Source organism: Callionymus lyra, chromosome 6 (genome assembly GCF_982586985.1).
Source record: "Callionymus lyra chromosome 6, fCalLyr1.hap1.1, whole genome shotgun sequence".
Lineage (NCBI taxonomy): Eukaryota > Metazoa > Chordata > Actinopteri > Syngnathiformes > Callionymidae > Callionymus > Callionymus lyra.
This window is the reverse complement of record NC_141823.1, coordinates 24,144,099-24,169,814: the sequence shown is the minus strand read 5'-3', so window position 1 is coordinate 24,169,814 and position 25,716 is coordinate 24,144,099. Positions and strand designations below refer to the sequence as shown.

The 25,716-nt window shown below is 39.0% G+C and overlaps 2 protein-coding genes across 4 annotated transcripts in view; one reads left to right on the top strand and one right to left on the bottom strand.

Annotated features, from left to right (window-relative positions):
• Nucleotides 1–17: 17 nt before the first annotated feature.
• pacsin3 (protein kinase C and casein kinase substrate in neurons 3) lies at nucleotides 18–15,144 on the bottom strand. Of its 2 annotated transcripts, none has more exons than XM_087794344.1 (10): nucleotides 14,698–15,144; nucleotides 7,724–7,821; nucleotides 5,887–6,043; nucleotides 5,479–5,714; nucleotides 4,764–4,919; nucleotides 3,986–4,161; nucleotides 2,997–3,117; nucleotides 2,387–2,529; nucleotides 2,121–2,287; nucleotides 18–882 (listed from the first exon to the last, which is right to left on the bottom strand). In XM_087794344.1, exons 2-10 carry the CDS (start codon nucleotides 7,772–7,774, stop codon nucleotides 773–775), a joined length of 1,317 nt encoding a protein of 438 aa, XP_087650470.1. In that variant the 5' UTR covers nucleotides 7,775–7,821; nucleotides 14,698–15,144; the 3' UTR covers nucleotides 18–772. The 2 variants fall into 2 exon arrangements, with proteins under 2 accessions (XP_087650470.1, XP_087650468.1); XM_087794342.1 differs by lacking the exon at nucleotides 14,698–15,144 and adding an exon at nucleotides 12,540–12,692.
• Nucleotides 15,145–17,514: 2,370 nt separating this feature from the next.
• The window catches only part of samd4a (sterile alpha motif domain containing 4A), a 32,263-nt gene continuing 24,061 nt past the window's right edge, over nucleotides 17,515–25,716 (top strand). For both annotated transcript variants that reach the window (XM_087794340.1, XM_087794339.1), the window contains exons 1-2: nucleotides 17,515–17,631; nucleotides 18,356–19,011. In XM_087794340.1, the coding sequence (XP_087650466.1) occupies nucleotides 18,816–19,011 (196 nt within the window). In that variant the 5' untranslated portion in view covers nucleotides 17,515–17,631; nucleotides 18,356–18,815. The remainder of the gene's footprint in view (nucleotides 17,632–18,355; nucleotides 19,012–25,716) is intronic.

The following is a 25,716-nucleotide window of genomic DNA, read 5'->3' as shown; positions in this document are numbered from 1 at the left end:
CTCGGAGTAGAGCGTCATACGATAGAGTCGTTTATTGCCATCACCTGCCAGCACTGTACACGATGCATTTCTTGGAAACAAAATAAAACAAGTTCGCTTCATAAACGTGCACCAGAAGAACCTTCAGAGAAAAATTAAACATCCAGCATTTGTACAGCGAGGAGCGACGACAACCCTCGGACTTCCCTAATAACTCTAAAAAGTAAATCGATTTAAATGAGTAAAACGTAACTGAAATAATTAATAGTTTCTTCTCAGATTAGGACGTTAATGCAAAGAAAAAAGAAAATAACATAACGGAGGAGCTGATCCTCCATGTTTGATATAAATATTAAATCATTTGAAAGCTTTGATTATTACGATATTTAAGTCAGAATAAACAAACAAATGTTTACACGCGATGGCAGAGACATGTTCAGTGGAGTCGCCCTGATGACCTAATAAAGTGAGCACACGTATGTGGAGCTACTCATGTCCTAAAATCACCCCCCGTCTCTAAAAAGGCTGAATGGAAGACGATTATTCAATAGTAGTTCCTCAAATTCATTTTTCTCCAAAAATGAAAAAGGGATTTAAAAAAAAGAACGAGTGTGAGTTGAAGGAAAGTCACTAAAAGTCTTGAGATTTCACTCCAAGTTGTGAGAAAATCAAAAATTGTAGAAATAAAAAAAGTTTGTCGGCACCGGCAGCTCAGATCGTGGCATCGTGACTGTGGCGGTACCGTTGGCTGAGTGAGGGCGGGAGGGAGGGGCCGAAAGGGGGGGGCGGGGCTTCAGGGGACCTGGACGTAGTTGGCCGGGAAGAGGCCGATCTGACCTCCGTCCAGCTGACCTTTGCACCAGCCCTGCTCGTCCTCCTCGCTCAGCTTCAGCAGCTCCTCTCCTGCAGGGACGACACACAGTCAGAGGCGTTGCCATGGAGATCTACGCCCCGGTCAGAAGTCGATATCGCCGCATAGTTGAGGATCAGAGCAGATTAAATATCACCACTGTTACCTCTGCTCACCCCTCCCCCGCCGCAGGAGTGAACAACACTTTCTCTACTTTATTGACCCAACAATGAACCATCAGGTGTGGAAAAAATGAGTTATTCTGGGACAATTGTTCATTTAAAAGAATCAATAAAAAGATAATGGTCAACTCTATCTTATAAAAGTCCCAGAGTTAAAGTTAAAGTTTAATTTAAAGTTAGCATACATGTACAGTATATCAATAAATATAATAATAAAGATTGCCATTATACTAACACAGTAATAATAACGATCACACTTATAATACTGATGATGGTAATAATAATATATGTCACAGCAATAATAAATACTACAAAGATGACAATTATTATGATAGAAAAGATCATTAAAATCATAATACATATCACTATAATAATAAGACAATAAAGCTGATCACAATAATAAAAATGATCATAACAATAATAGGGATTTAAGCTGCAGTAGGAAAAACCCATGAAAACACCATCTGTCCTGAGCAGCTCACAACAGTTCTCTATCAGTATCCGTCTGAAGTGTAATCTCTGCCTGCGACATAATGTCTCCGAGAGCAAAGGTACACTTTAAACAGGTCCAGTCCTTCAAAATTGGATGATGGGGGTCACTGCAGGTTTACACCTGTGTAAGAGACTTGGGCGTCGGCCCGGGACAGTTTGTCAACCAGCTTCAGAAAGTAGCTGAACACGGAGGATTTGGAAAAACCCACGTGTAGAATCTAAGCTCAAGAAGTAACTATTTAAATCAGTTTAGAAGTTGTTAGTCATTCATTGTGGATCTCTCACTGCAGGGACAGATGGAATTGTAGCGCCAATAACGAGGTCAAAGGTCAGCAAGTGGACTTTTGACTTGAAATTAGATTTTAAATGTTAAACATAGTTAGTTAAAGAAAAGCGTGATGACGAACATCAAGGATTTTAAACAAAAATCAAGCAGTTACTGAGACGCTCTTCTGATAGAACCAACAACAAACATTTGATTGACACACAGTTCATCAACAGAGCTCATGAGTGTGTGTGTGTGTGCGCATGTGTGTGTGTGCATCATGGAGGCGTCACAGGAGAACACATGCGTGAATCTCTCGTTGACGTCCACGACTGTTAGTTTGTGTTAATACCTGCTTTAAAGCTGAGCTCGTCGGACTCCTGGCCCACGTAATCATACAGCGCTCGGACTCGCAACCCAACTACCTGCGGCTCCTCGTCCTCCGCCTCCCACCCGCCGTTCACCACCGGCTTCTTTGGACTCTCGTCGTCCATCCAGTCGGAGGACTCGTCCTTTATCCTGACGTTGGAAGAAGATAGTTTAAAGCAGTGGTTCGTCTCGGAGCACAAAATCAGACGATGATTGGACGCCTCAGAGTCAAACAGGAAGTGAGTTTACCGGCTGTTGTCCAGGGCGACAGGACTGCGAGGGGCTTCGACTTCTCCTGAAGACACGATGTTGGTGAGAGTGACCACGTTCTCTTCAGAGCTGCTTCCTCGATCTTTTCTGCTGATGGATCGACTCGCCTCTGGTGACCATTCCTGCACACACACACACACACACACTGGTGTGATGACAATACAATCCTTATATCTGAGAGGTTTTCCTGAAGAACCTTCTGCTTCAACATGTGAAGCTACAGTTTGTAAATCCACAGATTAAAGCCTTAATCATCACGGATTTACCTTCATTCAAGTTGAAGCACAAACATTTACGATGAATCAGCCCCTTTTGACTCTCACTAGAATCCCTGTGAGTCACATGTGCACAGTTTCATAAATATTGTAATTTCAACTTCCAACATTCCAGACCCCCCACACAAGTCGCTCCGCAGCACAAAGCAGTCTTTGACCAGCAGCATGTTGGAAATTTACTTTGTCTAACACAGCTTCTGTTTCTCCTCAATGGTGATTCTCTCTTTTTTAAAAGTTGTACATTTGTGTTCTCAGTCATCAAAACTCTTCTTATTCTCCCTCATGGTTATGTGTTGGCTGGTGTGTTTCCTGACCTCGTAGTGTGGCCAGTTCATGCTCATGCCGGGGCCGTGGGTGTTCCTCCACCAGCGCAGATCTTCAGCATCATTGGCTGCTCGGATGGTCTGACCCAGATCCAGATACACGTTTTTGAACCTGGTGGACAAACTTGACGGTTAATCGTTAACTCTTGAGTTTGTTTTAGGACCGAACCACGTCTCATATTGACGGGTTTTTTAACTGGATTTTAACAACCGTGGGACGTGACAGGAAGTGTTGAATCAATGACAAGATCTTCAGAGATCAATACCTGATCGATCAACTTCCAAAAGTAAAAATATGAGGAAGTGTGTGAGAGCGAGGAGTGAAGAGTGTTGGATGGTCAAGTGTATAAAACAAACATCAGCAGACATGAAGGTTCATGGTCCGTCCGTCTGGTATGTCGCCTCTTTTGCAATGAACTTTGCCCTTAAGTGAGGAAAAAGGCCTTTTTTTAAAAAAATCTGGTATCAGTAAATTACATAAAAAGATGCGTGTAGAGGCATTATGTTTGATACCTCAAAAGGTGGTCTAGTATTCAGGTCAGATGTGTCAGGTGTACAAAGGGCTCATAGAACAACACAAATCTTTTATCTTCTGTAACACACTTTAACTCGGCTATTATTTATTATTATAGTTATCTTGCACAAACACTAGTGCACAATTACACTGGTGCGTACTTTTTCTTATCTTGAACTTATTCTTACAGAGACTGTTCATCAACAGGAGGTCTCTAGTCTATGTCTTATGAACCTGTAGAAATTCCTTCAGCTAAAAAAACATTTTGAGCGACAGTTGATCACCAAATGTAATGAACCAAAGCCACGAATTAAGCGTAATCATCTGTAATATATATTCTAAAATGTAATTAAAAGTTTTTTAAATATAAAAACACTTGAAAAGCACAAAAAAACAAGCGAGTAAACACAAAATGAATTCAGAACCACGGGCAGCAAAAAGAAAAAGCATGGCGGACGTGACTTACTCGTCTCTGCTCGACAGGTCGAGGTGCATGTGAATGTCCGTTAAAACCTCTTTAAAGAAGCGAAGGCGTCGTCTTTCTGCTTCCTGGCTGAGGTCGAACACTTGCTCCATGTCCTCCATGTACCGGGGGTTACAGCGGTTCAGCTCCTCCAGGGCCTTTTCATATCGTTCTTTTCCCTGCAACACAAACACTTCTAGAATGACAAAACTAATCACTCGGCATTCAACTGTCACCGTTGTGGATCTTGTCAATGACTTCTCTTGCCGAGCTTTTTGACTATGAGTTTTTCATCACTTAAACAAGTTTTAAATAAGTGTTAAGAGAATAAAACTAAATGGGAAAATGAATCCCACTGATGCCACTCATGTGTCTGTATTTAGAACATTTGCTGAGGTTCAAACTCGGTGCTGACAAACTCTGAATCCCTGTCAGGATTTCCTTTGGTTTGTTTGGTTCTTCATTTCCCTCTCCAGGACCAACAGCTTTAAGAGCAGAAAAATAGTTGCAACAAGTCTAGTCAAGCCCCCGAAAAAATACCATTTTGAACACACCTCAAAGTTTGAAGCGTTCATAACTATGTGATCTGTATTTTGTACGGAGGATCTCAGTTTTATTTTAGATTCAAACCATCTCCTGCCACACACGCCACTGTCCTGCAGATGTGTTTATGTGAAGCGTCACGTTTTCAAAACACCATCTGGGGTTAAGTTTAGGTTAGGACGGCTCTGCAGGAAGTTAATTAAAGTGTCTCGACGCGTCTTTTGTGAGGGCTTTGTACTTTTTCGGCCTCTTGGCTGCAGCGCTCCGCCCGGGCGCTGTGCTTGCGGACATCCTCCTGAGACTTGGATGGGTCTGCTTTTGCGTGCGTTTCCCTGGTAATGGCCGTCCACTCCTCCTTCCTGGTCTGATAGTAGGACTTCTTGCACGCTTCCAGCTGCACACACACAGAAGAGTTGTTGCTTTTACCAGAAATCATCCCACATTACACGACATTTCTTGCTACATTAAGAATTGAATGAACACAGGACGTGGGAATCAGGCAGAGAAACGCACACATTTCATTTGAGAGTGAAAATTCAGTGCTTCATACTGTATGTTCTTTTGTAGATACAAAATTATCACATTTTTATGAATCAAAAGTGACCAAGTGTACAACCTCCACACACACACAGAAGATAAATGAAGTGTGAGTAGAATAAAAACTTGAAGTTAGTAGTTTTGCTTGAAGAATTTTATTAACTAAAGTGTAAAACTGACTGAATTTCTTATTGTATTTTAGTCATGCGTCTTATGTTGCAAATATCATAATATCTGAACCATCCAAGATCATTTTAAAGTTGATATTTGAACCACAAAATGTTGAAATCAAACTGATTAAACAGTTGAAAGAACTTCAATAAAAGTAAATCATCTTGACCAGAAGGTTCATTTCGAACAAAATATTCAAAGGACTAAGATAATTCATTCTCATGTTGAAACACTTCTTCACCGACCTCCTTTAAGTTTCGGACCCAAGGTTTCTGCGCTTTCCTGAAGCCATCGTCGATGTCCCTCGTCTCCCTGAAGCCGCCGATAATCTGCTTGTGGTAGGATTCCTTCTGCCAGTTCTTCATCTTCTCGCTGTCCTCGCCGGCCAGTCGGTCGCGCAGCTCCTGGTGCAGCTCGCTCAGCCTGTCGGCCGCCTGCATGAAGGCGTGCCAGGCCTTCTCCAGGGTCCCGTACTGAGGTCCTGGAGAAGAAGGGAGTTAAAAACATTTCCCTCTGTGAATATGAAGTATTTTGAGGCGGAAATACTGTTACATTTTAACTCAAAAGTCTAAAGAAACACCAGACAACATCAGCATAATGACAAAATTACACAAGGAAATAATTCCCTGGACATTAAAGACACTTTTTTTCACCTTTCTCAACGACCCCTCTCCATCTTTTGGCCCAGTCACTGAGCTGCAGAGCGTAGCTCTTCTCGATTCTTGCCCTCTCTTGGAAGCAGCTGAGCAGGTCGTTACAGAGCCGGTGGCCATCGTCCACACGCTTCACCGTCCTTTTGTAGTTACCCGGCTGATGCAAAGCACAACATAGAGAGAAAGTAAGACACGCATGACTATGAATTTGAACAACAACAGATTCATAGAAGTATCTTCAATCTGAAATAATAGTATATTTTTAGTTAACCAAACAACTATTAGGTACAAAAAGATTATATTAGAATCAGCCAAGAGCAGTTTCTCTTGTTAACCAAACACTTTGTACTAACTCTAGAGGAACACAATTAGACACATTAATTTAATTTATTTTAAAAAAAGATGTGAAAAGTGATGAATAATGACGAAAGATTTGTGTGGGAACTTTTGAAACCGTCAGTTGTCACTTGTTGCTTTAGTTAAACAATAAATATAATAAAATTAACTAAATGTATTTGTTCAACTAGCTTAAAAATAGTATCATTATAAACTAGACTTTTTATGTAAATTATAAAATGACGTCTTATTTATTTAAGAAAGACTTTCATGAATGTAGAAAAAACATTTAGTCCCGTTTTGTACACGATTGTGCATGAAATTACCCTAAAAGTCAAAGCCTACAGAAGAGACAATATACATTTGCATCCCAATTAAAACCACCAAAAACGTTTACAAACTGTGCCTTCATTTCATTAATAGTTGCAGATATGTTTGGGAATTGTTAAAAGTGTCAATTGTGATAAGAGAAAATGCACAATCTAGACACAAAGACAACTGAATGACACAGTAGCTTAAGGATAAAGCTCTCCAAAGCTGTTCAAAACTAAAACTTTTTTGATTTATCCTCTTTGGGCAGAGTTACATACTAGAGTGAGAACATTGTATTCAACATTTGGACGGAGCTTTAGATAAGAAAGCACAGGAGTCACTCACAAAGGCATCATTTAAACGTAAAATGTCCAAATATGAAGGGATTGATGGATATTTAAACATTTAAATAGAATAACGTAAAGGTCAAGAACCATATCACCATGTCGTAGACAATTTCTGTTTAACATTTAGATAAGATTAAACTTTTTCTTTTCTTTTTTTTCCCCAATTAATTTATTTGTAATGTAACATTTGCTCCAAATACCAACAGTTCATTCTCCTGATCTAGTTAATTCTCCAAGATGTTTATTCTTCCAGCCCTTGGATCCTCTTTCAGACGATACATTCTCAAACAAGTGCTTTCGTTATATTGTTTCAGTTTGTTTGTTTTTTTTACAATGAAACAACATCAGGTTGAACTGTTAATATTTACAAAATAAAATAATAAACATTCAGCTACAAATAGATAAAAGCACCAGAGAGCTTATGGATACTGTAAGTTGAAGCTGGAAGTTTATTAGTTGTACTAGTAAACATTACAGTCCGAGTAGTAGGGCATGTTTTTCCCCTGAATAAATATCTTTGGAACAAGAATAACAATCTTAAAAGGTACAGAAATGACAGGTGCTACATGGCACTATAAACAATACCAACTCAACTATAATTTAAAACACTAAAAAAGAAAACCAAGAGATTTATTAAAAAAAGAGGTAAAGAGGTAAAACTACAGCCTTGAATGAGATGCAAGCAGGTGAAACTAGATGTGGTGGACGGACGTGTCAGTCAACAAGAGACAATTACGTGGCAACAAGTCCAATAATGCAATGTCTAGACGTGCTGCCGTTCTGTGTTAACAGTAGGACTGTCCACTCTGATGATACATCTTGACAGGTTCACTAGAATGTACCTCCCAGAAGCTGCCAGAGCTCCCTAGATCAGCGACGTCTCCGTTGGACATTCTGTGGTCACCTTTGCAGCACAGAATGATGGCGGCTGGACAAGTAACTGGGAAGATAAAAATGATACAATAAGAACACTTAATTGACACATTTATTCATTTGCATTCGACGTTTAATATGGACACAGCAAGAAAAGTTATATTAAAATTATAATTCTTAATTGTATTGTTAGAGATTTTGAAGCTTAGCTATAGAATTTCAGATTCCAAGTCTTTATGTATAGATTCTGAATAAAATCATGGTTTGTAAGAATATTGTTGTTTCCTTTACATTAACACCACACCATGGAAATAGATTTGAGTCTATCCTAGGACAGAACGGATTGACGGTATTTTAATTGCGAATTGTCCTATGACAAATTTGGATTCCAATCTATCGTTGGAAAATCCGCAATGGTCCGAATGAATAGGGTCTATAACCTGGACCAGACGGGTGTCCCCCATGGTTACAATGTGTATTGACAGAAGGGTTATCAGATATCTTAAATATGAAGTAATTCACCTAGAATAGTAATGGTGAATGTAGGTTTACCTATGCTGAAATTTTAGGTGTGAAATTATTTAGTCTATTATCCAAAACATTTTGATCCGAATTTCTCCTAATAGAATTGTAGACTGTCCTTGTAGAAATCCCATTTTACCTAGGATTGGAATCCCAATATTCAGATCCCAATACAGTAGTAGGATTCCAATTTCTACTAGTAGAGATTGGAATCCACTAGTAGAATCTGTAATCCTACTAGGACAGATTAGAATTCCAAAATTCATATCCCAATACAACAGTAGGATCTGGAATCCTACTGATTCCAATATGTACTGTGATGGATATAAACAAGTACACAACAAGTACAATCCTAAAATTGAATCTTCATTAGTTAAATGTTCAAGCATGACCATGAGCAGAGAAGAATGTGTTCTTTTTTAAATTTTTATTTGTTTTGGTTATGAGATGATCAGTCAACAGTGATTGTGTATTTAGGAGTGAAGAGCCCTAAAACTGATCTACTTCAACTTCCTGCTAATGCTTAGAATACTGGTTCAAGGCCGTGCAACTTCCCCTAAAAGAAACAAGAACGTCTACAGGAGTTTGAGGGTAGACTTCACAGTCTACATGATAAATGCTTGCAAAACTAGTTAAAAGCAATAGTGGCATCTTGTAAACACGTCAACAAACCATTCATTATTTAATTTAAACTGGGTGTGATCTTTTCTACTCTTAATTCTCGCTGGAGTCTTCAAGCAACCGGTGGGAGTGAGTCGAAACAAAACTGAATGTCAGACCTGCCCACAGCAAAGACAAGTGCCAACATGTGTTCCCGCTCTGCTCTATAATAGTAGAAGATAAATACGAGTGTGTCACAGCAGTGCAGAGACCGTGGGCAGAGACGAAGACGTTGGGATGTGAGTGTAAAAGGAATGTGCTGCTCGCCTGCCAGCTCAAGAACAAGTATGAGAAACTGACTTGACTGTTTGCAGCTAATTACACTCCTAAATCCAAAGTGACAGAACCACTCTTCTAATCTACTGTTGTGCATTCAAACATGGATTAAATCCGAATTAAAACACAGCAAACAGTGCCGTCCGTCTCAAGGTTACAGTTCATAACTGAACGAATAAAGTAACAAAGTTTAGACTCATTCTTCAAATGTTTTGAGCTGCATTCGAAAACAAAAGTCAAAGTAATTTTATCCAGAGTTCATGAATGATAGCTTGGTAAATGATTCAAGATTCAACATTTTTCCAGGCTACATCCAAATCAGGTAGAAGTGGAAATATTATCTTTCCATCCACTCGATGGTTTTGGCTCAGGGTCACCTTTGAGCTCCAACACTGGAATTCTCCCAGATGAGGAGGAACACCTGGCATTCTTTCAAATTGGTGGAACCAATAATACCTACGTGTATAAAAAAAACAGCAGGATTACCGGGTGGGTGACACAGTTTGCATCTGCAACATTCGCCTTGAGTTGGCTTCCTTTATTTGTGACCTACAACACTAACTAGATCGGAATGAGACTAAATTGGAAAAGTTCAGACCAGAATAAAAGCAGCGTGTGGGGACAGTGGAGTGAAATGGAAAATAGTTTCAAATTATTTTTACCAATACGAACCTCATGGGTGACTCGTGTAGTTCATACGAACTTATAAAAGGGAAATTTGAATACAAATCCATACAAGTATGTATACATATAGTAGGGTTCACTGAATAGATGCATAAAAAGTTCTGTAAGGAACCATGAACTAGTGTAGTTGGAACATCATGGTGTTTACCTGACCTTGATTCAGAGTGGGCAGGATAACAAGTCAATGTCAGTTCAACAAAAACTACATGAACATTTTTCCCAAGAGTGAGTCTTTAACACACCGAGATAACAGCAGCAGTCAAAACTTAGCTTTAAGAGCCATTGGAAGTGGAAGTTAAATATGCCAATCTTGATCATATTTCTTATGTTGTCAATATTAAATGGTTATTTGAACACGTTTTGGTTTTATTTTCCTTGAATCCATCTTTATTTAAAATCATCGACATGAAGAAGGTATCAGACTTCCGGATAAAACAATGACAAACATTCTTTTGTGTGTGAGTTTCTGGGTGTGGAATTCACACAGCTTCTCCGTTTACTTTAGCTTGCACCAGTTCAATGTTAGAGAAGGTAAATAAGATGTTTGCCTAAACTTGCTGGTGCAGATCGTCCTTAAGGAAAAGGTTCTACGACTTGTAAAATAGCATTGGACACAATATTGTTAATGATTAGTGTCGTTGTACTTGAATGCATTCATGACATGGGTGTGTATTCTCTCTCTCAATATTGAATCTTCCATGACTACTGATTATGACTTCAGTTTTCCGAGTGAACTCTCAAAGCCGGTGCATCCATCTAGTTGCAAACATGTTAAAGTATATTTCTATTTAATTATCAATAGGAATATAATGTAAGTAAGTAATTTTTATTCATATAGCGCTTTTCCAGACCAGGGTCACAAAGCGCTTAAACAATCAATAAAATATATACTTTAAAGGGCAAGATAAAACTGATAACACAACAGGAGTTCCAGAAAAAAATGCTGATAGTTTCTCTCACGACCTGGAGACCCATTCAGCAGAGTCACCAAACAGTAAAGTAAGAGGTTTGCAGCAGCAGAATAGACAGGGCCAGTACCCAGAGAGATATTCTGGTTGTTTATACTGAAGTGGGTCAAGCTAAAAGAGGAGGAGGGGAAGGACCAGCTGAGAGAGGGATGAAGAGGAGGAGGAGGGAGCGACGGATTGAGAGGCTGGAAACCTCACAGCCATTAATCTGATTAATGCCAACAGTTCCCCTGCAGTCTCGTACCATGCATAAGAACATGGCACAGGCACTGTAGCATTAGCATGTAAGTTCTGCATTCCAGCAAAGTTGGAGGCGATGATGAGGCGAGTGAAGAAAAAGGTCAGCTGACAGGGATTGTTTTTTTTTTTCAACAGCTGGCGAAGTCCAGTTTGGAGCATATATTGTGCAGCTGTGGAACCAAATGTGGGTTTATCTCTTTCTGAAATGAAAGCCTATCATAAGTTCAAAGGTCGGATAACGACAGGGAAAAATGTAGCAGAAAAACAATATAAAATAATATATAATTTAGTTTACAAGCCACTGTCAGGATTTCCTTTACTAAATGCAGGCAAGAGCAGAAAAGTCACTTTCAAAGTGCAATTGTATTTAAAAAAAAATAGCTTTGTTTCAAAGAGACATTGACAAAAGTTACATGCATTTTAAATAGTACTTTACTGAATAAATGACTCACTCTGCACTCACAGAACTCACTTAGTAGCAAATGGAAAGTTACATGGCAGCAGAACTGACCAAAACATCCCAGTGGAGCAACATGGAGATGTGAAGTGACGACCACAGAGAACAGAATCTCATCGTTCCTGCCTGCCAAATAAATCTTTTAAAGCCAATGGCTATTTTTTGTACTTCTCTGAACTATAGAGTACTCACAGCAAGCCTGGAGACATTTACTGGAAGTGAAGAAATGAATTTTATTTTTGTTCTTTCTCCAATTGGAAAGAAAAGGTCCCTGGAAGCGGATTTGTTTGTACCGTAATGGTTATTCACTTCTAAATACTGTGTTGACAATGTAATAATGTACCAGTAAACTCTAATTCTTACCTTAGTTTGGGGTAAGAGAAAATGAAAAAAGGTTGTTTTTTTTATAGTTGTTTTTATAGGGTTTACCTCATTCAACAGGTCACCCTGGAGTATTTTATACTGAAAAGACCCTGAACCAGAATATTTGAATCAGATACCAACTTTCAAAGTTCTAGTTATTCAGGTGTATTTGTTTGTTTTTTTACAGTTTTTTTAAACTCCACTATAGAGTGCCTTTTTCAGGAGGTTTTGGCTCACATCCTCTGAACTCTCACTTGTTTGTTTTTTTCTTAATCAAGTCCATATTGATGACATCGTCATGAATGATTGATCACATTCTTTGGTTGAGTGCTGATAAGATAATTCTGCATCAAAAGGGCAATTGTTGTGGGTAACTGAGATCCCCAATAAACGGTTTTAGCTTTAAAAAACTAAAGATTTCCTGGTTCAAAAATGAAAAAAAAGTTTTTTTTGTGATATTATTTGTTATTGTCAACATGATTCTGATTTGAAAGTACAGTGATGGAAACAGACATTCACTTTGTTCAACATAAGAAATATTTCAAACGTTTTCCCCATAAGACAGCTTGAAACAAACCAGACAGGCTCAGTAAGTAAGCAAAGAAAAAAACTCACCTTATCAAAGACAAAAATCAGAGATGGACAGAGGTCCAAAAGAACAGCCTTCCACCACACTGATGCGAGTCACAGTTGCAGCTTGAAGTAGCAGCAGACACGGATGCAAACAGGAAAACAGAGAGTAGTTTGTTAAAATACCAGGAGAAGCAGCAGCCAGTGAGAATCCCAGCACGCTCCATCAGAGCAGTTATAGGAGCTAGTAATGGTTAGAAAGTGAAGGTGGCACATTCAAGGAGCAGCAGTGAAATGCAACACATGGAGTCTGACGTGAGCACTTAATGAAAGAGCCAAACCCACAGCCTTAAAGCGAAAGGTCAATGAACTTACTTTGCACCTTAAAAATGAAAAGCAAGCATGCAAAAATTGCAGTTTTCGTTATTAAAATATTGAAGATTAGGTCAAATTAGCTTAACTACAAATGAACCAGGAAAAATTGCAATTAAAATAAGTCACAATATTAAAAATGAAGAGCATCCACTGCTTATTGAAAAAAAAAATTTCAATAATGATCAAATTTAAACATGGTGCCAAAAATAGAAATTGGGTTTCTAAAGCAAATCTTTTACAAAAATCCAATCCAACAAGCTTATTATATATCTAGTCCTTTTTAAAGCCATTTTAATTTGTGCATTCAATGCAGACTAAATTAAACCAAACTTCCATTAAGAATGATTAATGATAGCAACACTGATATTACTCTTAGTTCCAGTCAAGGCTACAACATTGTCTAAACTCAGGCCTAAAGATGATTCTTCCATTCAAGTCAACAACTCCAGAAATGAATAAAACACAGGAAGACACAGCACTGTACAGTTAAAGAAAAGGTTGACTCAGCCTCGCATTCAACACACAGCTGTTCTGAGAGTACTGCGGTACTGTGGGTCGGTACCACTCCCACTCCTACCTAAGATTAGACCCCACACAGCTAGTGTTGAAACCGAGTCCGGTGCAAGAAAATGAGACATGATAAGGATACATTTAACCACTTTCTCTTAAGAGCAAAGCCACTACATGTGTATTTACTAAGCAATATTGTATCTGCCAAATGGTCAATTTTTACCCAAACCATCTTATATTCTTCCAATCCAAACTATAGCTGAATACAACAGAGATCCACTTTACCCATATGAAGTTAGCAGGAGATTATACATTATCTTACATGATGATTATCAGTAGTTTTAAACTTTTGGAGACCAAATTTGACAGATCCAAATATATGGCTTTTCAACAAGAACCTTGAAGAACCATTTCATCAAACTGTGATCTCGTCATGGAAACAGAAGAAGGATGTGTTGACCGAGGTGGCAGATAACAAGGTCAGTTGATGTATAGAAGATCATTTTTAACAAAACCATGTATTTTCATGGTTTTGCAACAAAAAAGAAAATTAAAGTACTCCAACTTATTTTGATAAGTATCTAGACAAATAGCACAAAAAAGGTAGGGGTTGATATACAAAATGGCACTAAAGCAAATTTAACTTTAGGTCCAACCTCATCATGTAACATTTGTACTGTTATGCAAGACCCAGTGTCGCTATTTACAATAAACTAGACAAAAGCTGTAGACAAGTGTGCGTTAAAATACTAATCTCAATGTTTTGAAGTGTTTTTCCAAGTGATACAAAAGATTGCTTAAGATTATCTTCTGTTATCTTCTTTTTGGACTTCAAAGGTTAATCTAATCAGTTTCGTGTCATCATTCAGAAGCAATAGTGATGCAATTATTTGACAAACAATGCACATTCCAATCACATAATAGTTTTTAATTGTTATTGTTAATTTAATAGTTTTTTAATAATATTAAAGCTGTAGCTATACAAGCTCCAATTAATGAAAATACATGAGTAGAAAACCGAAGATATACTCTTTCAAACAGCATTAAATAGGTAAAATAAATGATGTTTTCAAGTTATTTCCTGTCGTTAAAAGAAGCTAAGCTAGCAGCAACAGCTGAGCGCTCATGCTAATCACAGTGACACCTGCGCCTCCTTCACGTCCATTCCTGATCAAATCTTTAAGCACATTCAAGACTAAAGCAGCCATTTTAAAACATTTATAAAAGAAATGACATGTTTTCCACTCGGTACTTTGAGCAAGAACCCCAGACAAACCGCAGAGACCTCCATGTGTGTGTCAACAGGTGACGCGCTTACCTGAGACGCAGCCGGGGCCGCTGGAGTCAAACTCGAGGGAAGGTTCCGCCCAAAATGTACACGATCAAGTTCACAAATTTACATTCGGAACCGTAAAAAATAAATAAAAAGCTAAGAAAACGCGATGTATCTTCACGGTGTCCCGAACTGCGACATTCAGCGAGTTAACTTCGCTTCCCCCATGAGATGTGTATCCAGTCTGGAGAGACCCCAGGAGTTCCCCCTCAGTTTAAAAAAAACCTCTGGATAAATATTCCTTCGATTAAAAACACAGTTTAAAGTGTAGTTTTGAGGAGCAGGACGAGAGAGAAACTGTTGCTGCTGCTGCTGGAGTCTGTGATCAGACGCTGTTCGCCTCAATCTCCATTCATCCTATTACTGTTTAACCCTTCACTGTCCACTGCTTCATGGTGCCTTCACGGACCGTCGGGAAGTAGAGCTTCACTGCACAAGGACCGGTAAATGGATTGTTTATTAAAGTAATTAAATTTGTGTGGGTGGTAAATCATTTATTATATAGCATTTAAAACTTTTCTTTTTTTTGTTTTTTTAATTTTAATTATACATTATTCTTATGCGCGTATACTGTGAGTTTTAAAGACTACAGGAAAAAAGTTCATCACTTCCGTCAGTGAGGAAATAATGCTGTGTCTACCTTTAAAACAATTAAAGGAGGATTAACAATGTGTAATGTAATATTCATAAAATGTGGATAAAGAACAAACTTATTATCCTTTGTCTTTGTTATTTTTCTTTGATCTATGTGCTTTATCTTTAGACTTAGATTGTATCATCTTGTTCTTTCTCTTTATTTCTCTTTGTTCTTGTTCTCATTTTATTTTGATTATTTTTTATGAAGAATTGCTGTATTTATTGTGGATAATTTCGAGAAAAAAAAACAATTACCTACCTACCTACCTACCTACCTACCTACCTATTAGATATTGGTTTTGTTGCTAATCATAAACTTAATTTATGGATTATCTAGAGCAGCGATTTCCTCACGGGCCACATTTCAAACAGTTCCAGATACTAAATATTAATTTATACAGTACGTAAGTAATTTTTATTTGAATACCGCTTTTCCAGACCAGGGTCACAAAGCGCTTAAACAATCAAAACAATATTCAATAAAGTATATACTTTAAAGGTCAAGATACAACTGATAACACAACAGGAGTTCCAGAAAATCAAGGAAAATAATTTAGACGTTTTTTCTACAACTTAAACCTGAAAATCTAATAAAAATCCCTTGTTTGAAAATATTACAGGAGATTTCTAAATGAAAGTGTGTGTACACATAATTAAAAACACAATCGAACAATCTTCCAGCCCAGGCTCAAAAGTGGGTCGCGGACGCTGGTTAAGCTTATCTGCAGCTCTGGAAAAAAAAACAGATCTGCTCCTAATCCTGGAATCTAAATCTGAGGAAAACCGGAAATAAGGACAGCATAGTGTTTGACTGCCAACATGAAAAGATAAAGGTAAACAAAAAAGGTCAACTTGGCTGTAAGCCTCCAGTGAGTGTCATCTGAAATATGTGAATAAGAAAAATATAAAACCATATTATCAGCCCATCTAGAATTTTGACTCCATATTTATCTTCGGGTGTCTCTTGAGGTAAACAACCAGTGCCTTAATTCTGAATACGTGATTTACACTGAACTGACATACTAGTGTAATAGCAGCAACCGGCCACACGATGGCACTAAATTTCCAAAAACAACGAGCTTCCGTCACGTTCTCCTGCTTTTCCGATTAAAATGTCATGATGTCACGATATTCTAACTGCATTCAAACATTTATTTGACATATTTATGAACCCAAAAGTTATATTATTATTGTAAATAAAAATTGAAAACTTTTCATATAAAAGTAAACAAAAGTGAACAAGTTCTTTCGAAAGAAAAAAAAGTGTCTAAAAGAGGAAAACAAAAGACGGTTCATCCACGCGCGGTAATGGCTGCTCCTCTCACGTGGGTTCGACAAAAGCGTTTCGTCGTGAACTAAATCAGTCCCGCGCGGTACTTCTTCTGTCAGGTGACGGATCATTCGGACGCTCTTTCTGATTTGGTGGGACGTGAGTCGTAGCCGTTCGGGTTCTGACGTCATGGCGGCCTCTCTCTCTCGCGCGCTATTTTGGGGCTTCCTTACTCTGCCAAGTCCATGACGTCATGCTCCGCTGTTAATGATTAGCATGTGGAAACCAGCAGCGCTGGTCCACCCCTGTCAAGTTAACTAGGGGTGGACCGGAAACTATAGAGGCACTTTCAAAATAATGAACCCACTTCCAACGCATGTCTGTGTTAATAATTATTTATATTTCAAAATTGTTCTACTATCTTTTTTTTTTAATCGTCTATATCATCACATACCTTCTTGTAAGGTAGCTTGGCAACCATAGTTTTCTGTTAAGGATTTCTTCAAGTTAAAAGTGTTCTTAACAATATGTTTATTTATTCTTACCATATTTATTTATTTCACGAAGACGATGTGTTTATTTTAAATAATGCGAATTATTAAAGAAGAACCATAATCAACTAATAATGGATTAGATGTAGCAATTTGAATATAATATATATATTATATATATATAATTTGAAGAAGTTAGCGGTTCGAATGTTACGAAAAATAACTTTAAAAGTTTCCCTTGGCTCTTAACAAACTGTATAGACTATTAATAAAGGTAAGAAGTGGATGTCTGATATTTAATAGTAAAGCTCCTCGACTTATTTTGAACTCCTCCGGCCGGAAGTGGAACTCCCTGCACCAGCGGAGCTGCAGTGGTGAGGGGAGGGGGGGTCAGGCTGAGGAAAAGTTAGTCAAGATGGCAAATCCCACAGACTCAGAGTGAAGGGGCAACGCTCCCCCAAAAACTCAGCCTGTCGCCTTTTTTCCGGGAGACTCACCCAGCGATGCAAACGACACCGAGAGGTAGAAACCTTCAAACTTTTATCTTTTTTTCCTAACTCTTCGCCTCCTACTTTCTCCTTCAAGAGTTCAAATGTAGCGCTGCTACCATTCCTGCCGGGGGAAGGTCTCGACTGCACAAAATAAACAATATTCATAAACTTGAATTTGAAACAACAAATATGTCGTAATAGTCAACCGTGTGAGTCGCGTTATCTTAGACATAAAGTCGATTCACTTTTATCAGAGTCATGCTAAACTTCTCTTTCACCCTCTTCAAGTCTTCATATATATATATATTTATATATATATTCGTAACTGCTGATAAAGCAATGTGTCCGTTTTAGAAAGCAACCCCCCGGGGCTTCGGTGTCCGACACTCGAGGCTAAATTCGTCTGTAATTCTGCTTTTACTTGTGGATTTTCTAAGCTCCTCTGACCGCTCACGGTCCACCTCACCCGGCGTCCGTCCTCTGGAAAATTCCGGGATGCAGCGCCGCCAGAAAAGACAGCTGTATTTTTAGGAATGGGTGGATACCAAAAACGAAAATTATTTATTTTTGTCTCGGCGGTGAATGCCACAAGCCTCTGTGCACAGGCGACCTATAAATGATTGTGAGGCTTCTCTAGTCTGCAGAGCAACAGCTCTGCTTCTGTGTCGATGTGACAGCCAAAGGGGGGGGAGAAGGAAAAAAAACGCCCGTGGAGGGTTGAGACGTTTACGTTTGTTTTCATGCTTCTCTCCTAGGTCTTGGCGGGGTTGTCTGAAGAAAAAAGGAAAGGAAAAAAAAAAAAAATGCCAGAGAAACTGATGTGACAACTGTGTTTGTGGCCCCGAAGAAAGCTGACTCATCAGATATTACCCCCCCAACACCCCACCCCACACACAAGGAGCTTCCAAGTACCATCTAATGCAGGCGTTGAAGATCCCCTCGATCACACCCGCAGAAATCGAAAAGGGCCACAGGCAAAAAATAAAGGAGTAAAACAATTTGGCACCAGAAGAAATGAGAGTGCTGCTGCTGCCACCCAAGCTAAGAATAGAGTCCCAGCTCTCCGGCTGAATCGTCTTCTGACCCAGTCCGCCCTCGTGTCCGGCAACTGCGGATCGCTTCCCACTTTTTTTCCACATCAGACGAAAAGTTTGTGGGCTTATCTGTCTCGCCCACCCACCCCCACCACCGTCTTGCCCCCCTCGTCTGCAGACCATGATGTTTCGCGACCAGGTAGGCGTGCTTTCCAGCTGGTTCAAAGGGTGGAACGAGTGTGAGCAGACCGTGGCCCTGCTATCGCTGCTGAAGAGGGTGAGCCGGACCCAGGCCCGTTTTCTGCAGCTGTGCTTGGAGCACTCGCTTGCTGAATGTACCGAGCTGCAGGTTCTGGAGGCGGAGGCCAACAACCCAGGTAAGAGAACGCAAACGCACTTGTCAATGAATTTCATGCACAGTTTACGGGCATATATCTGGCTTCAAGTTGTGAAATTGCATGTGTACACAACTGAGTTTCACATGCAATCTTGGTGCTAATAACGAGCAGAAACCTTGAGAAAACCAGACTTGTTAGATGGACTAGAACTTGAATAATTCTGTGATATCAAGTATAGATGTTAGCATCAACAGAGGCTCCTGATAGGATGTTTTCTTCAAATATCCTAAAGGGTGTAAACAGCCTTGTTCTTTAAAAGCTATATATATATCTTGTTTATTTTCCTCTATAGCCACCAGCTTTCTTTTTTTCAAAATAACTGCATCATAATGTGTAGGAGAATTACTAACGGGGAATATATATATAGTGGTGTCTTTATTGAACTATGTGTAGAGTACTTTTGTATCCGCTTAAAGTAAAGGTTGTTGAACAAGTTGGATCTGTATTTCAACTAATCCCCCATCACTCAATATTTACTGCAAGGCCATGAAGAGCTGATGTTGGTGTCCTTAATGCTTTCTGTCGCTTTGTTGTTCATTATAGGCCCCGTTTGCCAGTTAATAAATGTATACATTACACACGGATACGTTATAAACCAGAGTAGCCCTTAAGATAGGACGGACTAGTATCTACCAATATTATGTTTCACCCCTAATAACATTAATTTGGTTTATTTTATTTACTTTTAACACCACAGAGAGTGATGCTTAAATAAGATGTGTGGCTCTGGATGGTAATCTGTAACAAAACGATATATGTCACTTGTTGCATTAGCAGCATTTGATAATGCTGTACATCTGTTTTTGAGGTTTTTTTTCATCTGTAAGAGAAAAACACTGATGATCATATAATTACTTGGCGAAGAGAATTATTTTAATTCAATATAGTGGTCCCTCATTTTGTTGACCTGAACCCCTTCCCCCACCTTATACGAAATCCATTCATTTAATTTTTTTGCATTTCGCTTCATTTATTTGAACTTGCAAACTTCAAATTGCTTATTAGTTGCCATGCCTGCCTCTCAGAAACCATGAACCAAGTAGCTTCCGTAATGCTTTGCCGCCCAGACAACCAATATCGGCTCTTGTTGCAACATAAACATACAAGTTGAATACAGTATTTTAAAGACCAATCTGCTGTCACTTTGTGGTAAAGGCATCATGGGAATCCACAGTTTTGTTGGTACCATAAGTTAGGTGTGTGCACTAATTAGTATTTATATGGTTGTGTTTAAGGTTATCTGCAGTTTAAATTATTTCCCATAGTGTGTGAACAATGTGTAGGAGATGACCTGTTCCTGACTGCAGCTTGCTACAATATATTCATGCAGTACCTTGTGTAAAAAATGTTTTAAAACTGGAAGGCCAGGGAAGGTGAACTGCGATACATCAAATATACCTTAGAGATTACTTGAAGCCTTTATCCGCTTGTTTGAAGCCAGTGCATATACACAATACCTAAAGCAACTTGACAAGAAGTGTTTGCACTACATCCAGTTCGTACAATTTTACTCGCTCTGACAGGCCTCGGAATATGAATCATTAAAATACCCAGGTTTCCCTGTTTAAGTACCGTGAGGTGATCGAGTTACCCATTTGAGGATATTAATTAAAGCTTCAAACCCAGTCTGAACTCGGCCTCTGTTCAAATGTCCAGATGAACTATTAAAAGTCCTTCAATCGGAAGAAACCACAAAGCCACTCAATATCCGATTGTGGCGGGTGTTTGTGTGCACGTTTCTGTTGGTTTTATCCGGAGACATCAGTCGGGCGACGTGCCAGTACGTACTGTTGCAACACCCACTGGCGTGGTATCTCACCACAGCACCCCTTAGGGCTCTCCGACTGGGTTTTGTTGCATCAGACTGCAGCGTGGCCATGGAAACAAAAACCCTAGCAACCCACTGGGCTCATGAAAAATAGAATGAAGTGTTGCTGCAACCGGGAGCTGGAGAGCGAACGCCTCCCGTTACCTATGGCAACATCTGCATGCAGCAACAAATCTTATCCGTCAGCCACGCTCGTCCAGATTTGACGGAAAGGCTCAATCAAAGTTGTGTGTTAAGAGGTTAATGCTGAAACAGTAGCCCCAGTGTAGTCGGACTCCTTCCCAATATGTGTGTAGTCTCGTTAAACATAACTAATGGAATGTGACCTGTGCACTACAGGTTGAACCGCTTTTGGTGTATGGAAAGTTTGTAATGCAAACAATGCATCGCTGCTTGGTTGTGTGGGAGAAACAAAAAAAATCGACGTAAAGTTTCTCCGTCTAGGTTTCCAGGGCCGGCTGTGATTTGTAGTTGACGATTGACTCGGTGTGTATTCGTATGTGCGGGTCTGACGTCTACACGCATGCAGGCAGTCGTCACTGCGCCACCTTTCTCTTCTACTAGAGGTCGGGAGGCTGTACTGTGGCTGACCCGATTGCAACAAGCAATTTAGTCACATGATTAGAATAAGCTTTACAACCATAGTCTTGTACACAATCTTTAGTGCGGCAAGTGTAGAAGGAGGAGTTTATTCTCACTGTTTATACCGTTTATATTTAGTTTCACTTTAAAAACACTTTTTTGGTTATTTCAACTACTTATTCGGTTAAGTTTACAAAATGTATGATGAACTTAATTCATTTAAAAAATAACCTATTAATTAACTCCTAATTTTATATAAAATTAAGTACATCATTATTATTTTCAATTAACTAATGAAAAAAAAAAAAGAAGGGCCACTTTCCTTACTATTTTCTTTCAGAGCAAACTGATATCAGATGACCTTGAATATGATAAGTACAGATGTTTAAATGGAAGATGGGAGCAGCTGTCCTCCACCTGCCCTACTGTGACACTGTCTGCAGGTTAAAATAACACAAAGATTAACATAGAATAGAATAATCTTTTCACTCCACTCCTGCCCCTAAACTCAGAATTATACAATCTAATAGCAGGAGGAACGAATGAGTCCCTGAGTCTTTTAGTGTTGCATATGGGGAGGAGCATTTAAGAGGAGCATTGCTCTCAGAGGTCATCTATGCACCTGCACAACCTGTCATAGTGACGACCATTTGGATTCATTGTCTTGAGAATGGCTAACATTCATATTGTGGTTGACTAGTTGGCTGCTTTTTGGACAATATAATGCCATTGTAAGTATAAACAATTAATTATTTCTACCACGATATCCTTTTAAATCTCATTTGTCTACAGTTTACACAAGAAGGATCTCTTATCTGCAGCTCCTCTGAATGCAGTTTTTGGCAACACCTCTCAGTTTTCTATAACTTGTGTGAACTTGTAGCCACTTTACTTCCGCTGAATCGGCTAAGGTGAAATTAGGGGGCTTCTCTCAACGCTGAAGACCTTCTGTGGTGAAGACAGCGGAATAAGAGGGACTGTCTGGTTACGTGATCTCTCTGGTATGTTGTGGTACCTTGTCGGAGTGTTATTTTTGCTGAGCGAGGCTCGTTCATAGATCTGATTTACTTCGTCCTCACTAGCTGCCCAGTGATCATAAAGGATTGAATTCAACTTGTGAAGAAGATGTTCAAATCCAGATGATTATGATGGTTGTCCAGATATTTGGCTGTCGGTCATAGACAAACGAATCAATAGAAATACAGTTTATGCTTATGCTAAATCAGTGAATTATTATATTGTTCTCACCTAAATTAATAAAACCGCAATGATGGGAATGTTTAGAAAATATCTGCTCATAATTCATCGAGGTTGCCTGAGATGCTCTTTAAAAAAGAGTGTATGTAACTAATGCATGATGTATTTAATTTATATTGCTTTTAAAATGTGCTTGACATGTACACAAAATGATTTTGATGCTGGTTTGACTCTGGTTTAAAGCTGGTTTAAAATGTTGAATTGTTAAAAATAGAGTTGACTGATGAACCTGTCAGCTCTTACCTGCAAACCGTTGGACATAACTATTTTGAAAAAACCCTTGTTAGTTTTTCTGACCAATCGGTTGATCGATTCGAGAAGCTCAGGTGATGTTCCCGTCCTCTGGTGGTCCCCATGGTTTGAGTATATACATATTCATGTAGTGGCGAGACACTTTTATTACATTTCCAAGTATTTTTATCTTGTTAAATGGGGAAGTGTTTGGCAGGTAAAGGGTTAATGTGCAGCTGGAAGTCCCTGAGTGGAAAAGAGCAACTATTTGGAAAGCAGTGTACAAATGAATGGAATCCTCACTGACCTATTTCTCGGAAAAGCTCACTGGCTGCCTTGTTTTGTGACCCACGGTTTTGGTTTGACTTCTGTCAAGAAATTAACATTTACCAAAATCTTAAAAAAAAAATACAGAAGTTCTAGTTGTGAAGTATTAATGTGATCGACCAAAGAAACCATCGAACGTTCCATTATTTAAGGGTTGTACTAAAGGTTATTGATATGTTTTATTAGGCCACAATTCATCCGGCTGTATTTGAACTGAAGTCTTTACAATTGTCACTTCCTGGTTTCTCTCCCCACTTGAGAGAAACAAAACCTCTTTTCAGAAAATTCTTCAACAAGCGACAATGTCGTATTAACTTTGGAGGACATGAATATCAAGCAGAACGCTGTCTGGGACAGCACATGCATAAGCCCAGACACACACACACACACACACACACACACACAGGGTGTTGGGTTAGTATAAGGGGAGGGGTCAGGACAGGACAGTGGGTCTGGTGTTCTGAATGACTAACTTCATTTTCATATGGACCTGGTCTGGCGTGTATGGACGTTGAAGCTGGGAGTAAGAAAGCGGTGATTTGACACATGTACGGACAGTTGTGTCATTCAAGTTAAGTTTACAACAGAGCGATGTGTTTGTGACACACGGTCACTATCCTTGGGTGTCTTCGCAGATTTAGTGCTGCTTTCAAATCGCCAAGTATGAGTGATCACAATAAAAAATGAATGGCACATAATGTGTGTTTTAGGCATTGCACTGGAGAAAAGGAAACTTAAGATTCATACAAAATAGTGTAAAAGAATGTACTTATTTTGAGTACATTAAATTTAAATTCTTAATATTAAAAGGTCTAAGAATTGAGGTGGAACCATACATAAGAACAGTTTCTTACACTGATGCGTGTTTGATGCTGAAAATGTTTCAAAAGACGGTATAGTGGTATTGTTGTGGAAGGAAAATGTCCGTTGTATAATGGCATGTATTGCGCTGTGAATTCCTGGTGCTCTTGCTGCATAAACTAGGTCGGATGAAATCCTGGACTAAAAATCAACATTCCTGGCTTCGGGGTAAACGGTTCCCGTGTTGGGGATACTGTCTAGGAATGTGGGTGCGTTGAGAGTGGCTGATATACATGACTTTTCCATGCTGAAGGAAAAACAAAGTGGATTGGGAGAAGTGATTCAAGGGATCCAAACGGAATAGGATACCTTGTGGAAAACTGGATTTGAAAATGTGGGAAAAAGAAATGTGAACAATACTAGCTACCTTCAGTCTTACTGGTTTGAAAGCAGGGAGCATGACTTTAGGGGGAAAATGTTGAGCAAGCTGCATTTTGAATCAAACACTCCCACTCCCTGAGGTTAGATTGCAACCCAAGATCACACTGCTGTTCACATTAAGCCTGTGTTCTTACAGAATGTGGGTGTTAAAATACAGAACTAGAGGAGGCCAACTTGCATCACTGAGGTCCGTCTCCAAAGTCAACAAATGTTGGTCAATCTAGAGGGAACTCGCTTTCATTTCATATGACGGTGACGTCAGTGCAGAGGATCGCTCAGCGACAACATGCATGTGTTTTGGGTTACAGATCACGGTAAAGCAAAAGTACACTATTCGATGTGAAGGGAATGTTGTCAACGCCGTCTTTAGTCATGGTTCAGAAGACGCAGAAAGAACTGCTGATTCGGCATAATAAAGGGTTTCTTGAAGTTTTGCTGGTGTAGCACTGATGCCATGCATTTCTTGATGCAACTAACAAAAGTAAGTAAGTAGTAACAACGTCTGTGTGACTGATAAATTGCCATACAATAGTGTTTAGTGTTACACTAAATTGTATTTGTTGATTTTAACCATTATGGCCTATTTTGTTTTCGGTCTTCTATTATGATATACATTTTTTTATCTGAAATAACCCTGGACCATACTTTTAAATAGTTCATGAAAATTTGGTTAATTTCTTATTTCTGTATAAAAAGTTAATTATAATTTGGTTGAATGTACATTTTTGTTAAATGTAGCAAGACTATCGTACGTAAATAAGTTGAAAGGACTTTTAGCCAATCAAGCTTGTCTCTAACTTGAATATGTAAAATGTTGACAAATGTCAAATTATCCACACACAAAAAATGTTGGACTTTGTTAAACAAATGGAAAGTGGGGGTGAAATAAATAATGACATCATGGTTCTTGTGACACAGGTGAATCACATTTGTTTTCCTCACACAGACAAACTATTTCCGTCCTCTTAAGAATCATCGGTCAAAGTAAGAAAAGGAGTGACTGAGAGAAATCTCCTGTCTCTGTTTTGGCCGCCAAACTATTTAATAGCACCCACACATGAGCGAAGAGTTTATTTCTGGAAGTTGACGCTGTGTTCTGTGAACTCAAAATGAACCTCAGGAATGGGGACAGACAACCTGCCAAACTGAAATAAAGCTTCCTCTCTTTTTCTTTAACGAAGGCCTTTTGTTTATACCTATAGCTAAATGTTTGTCTA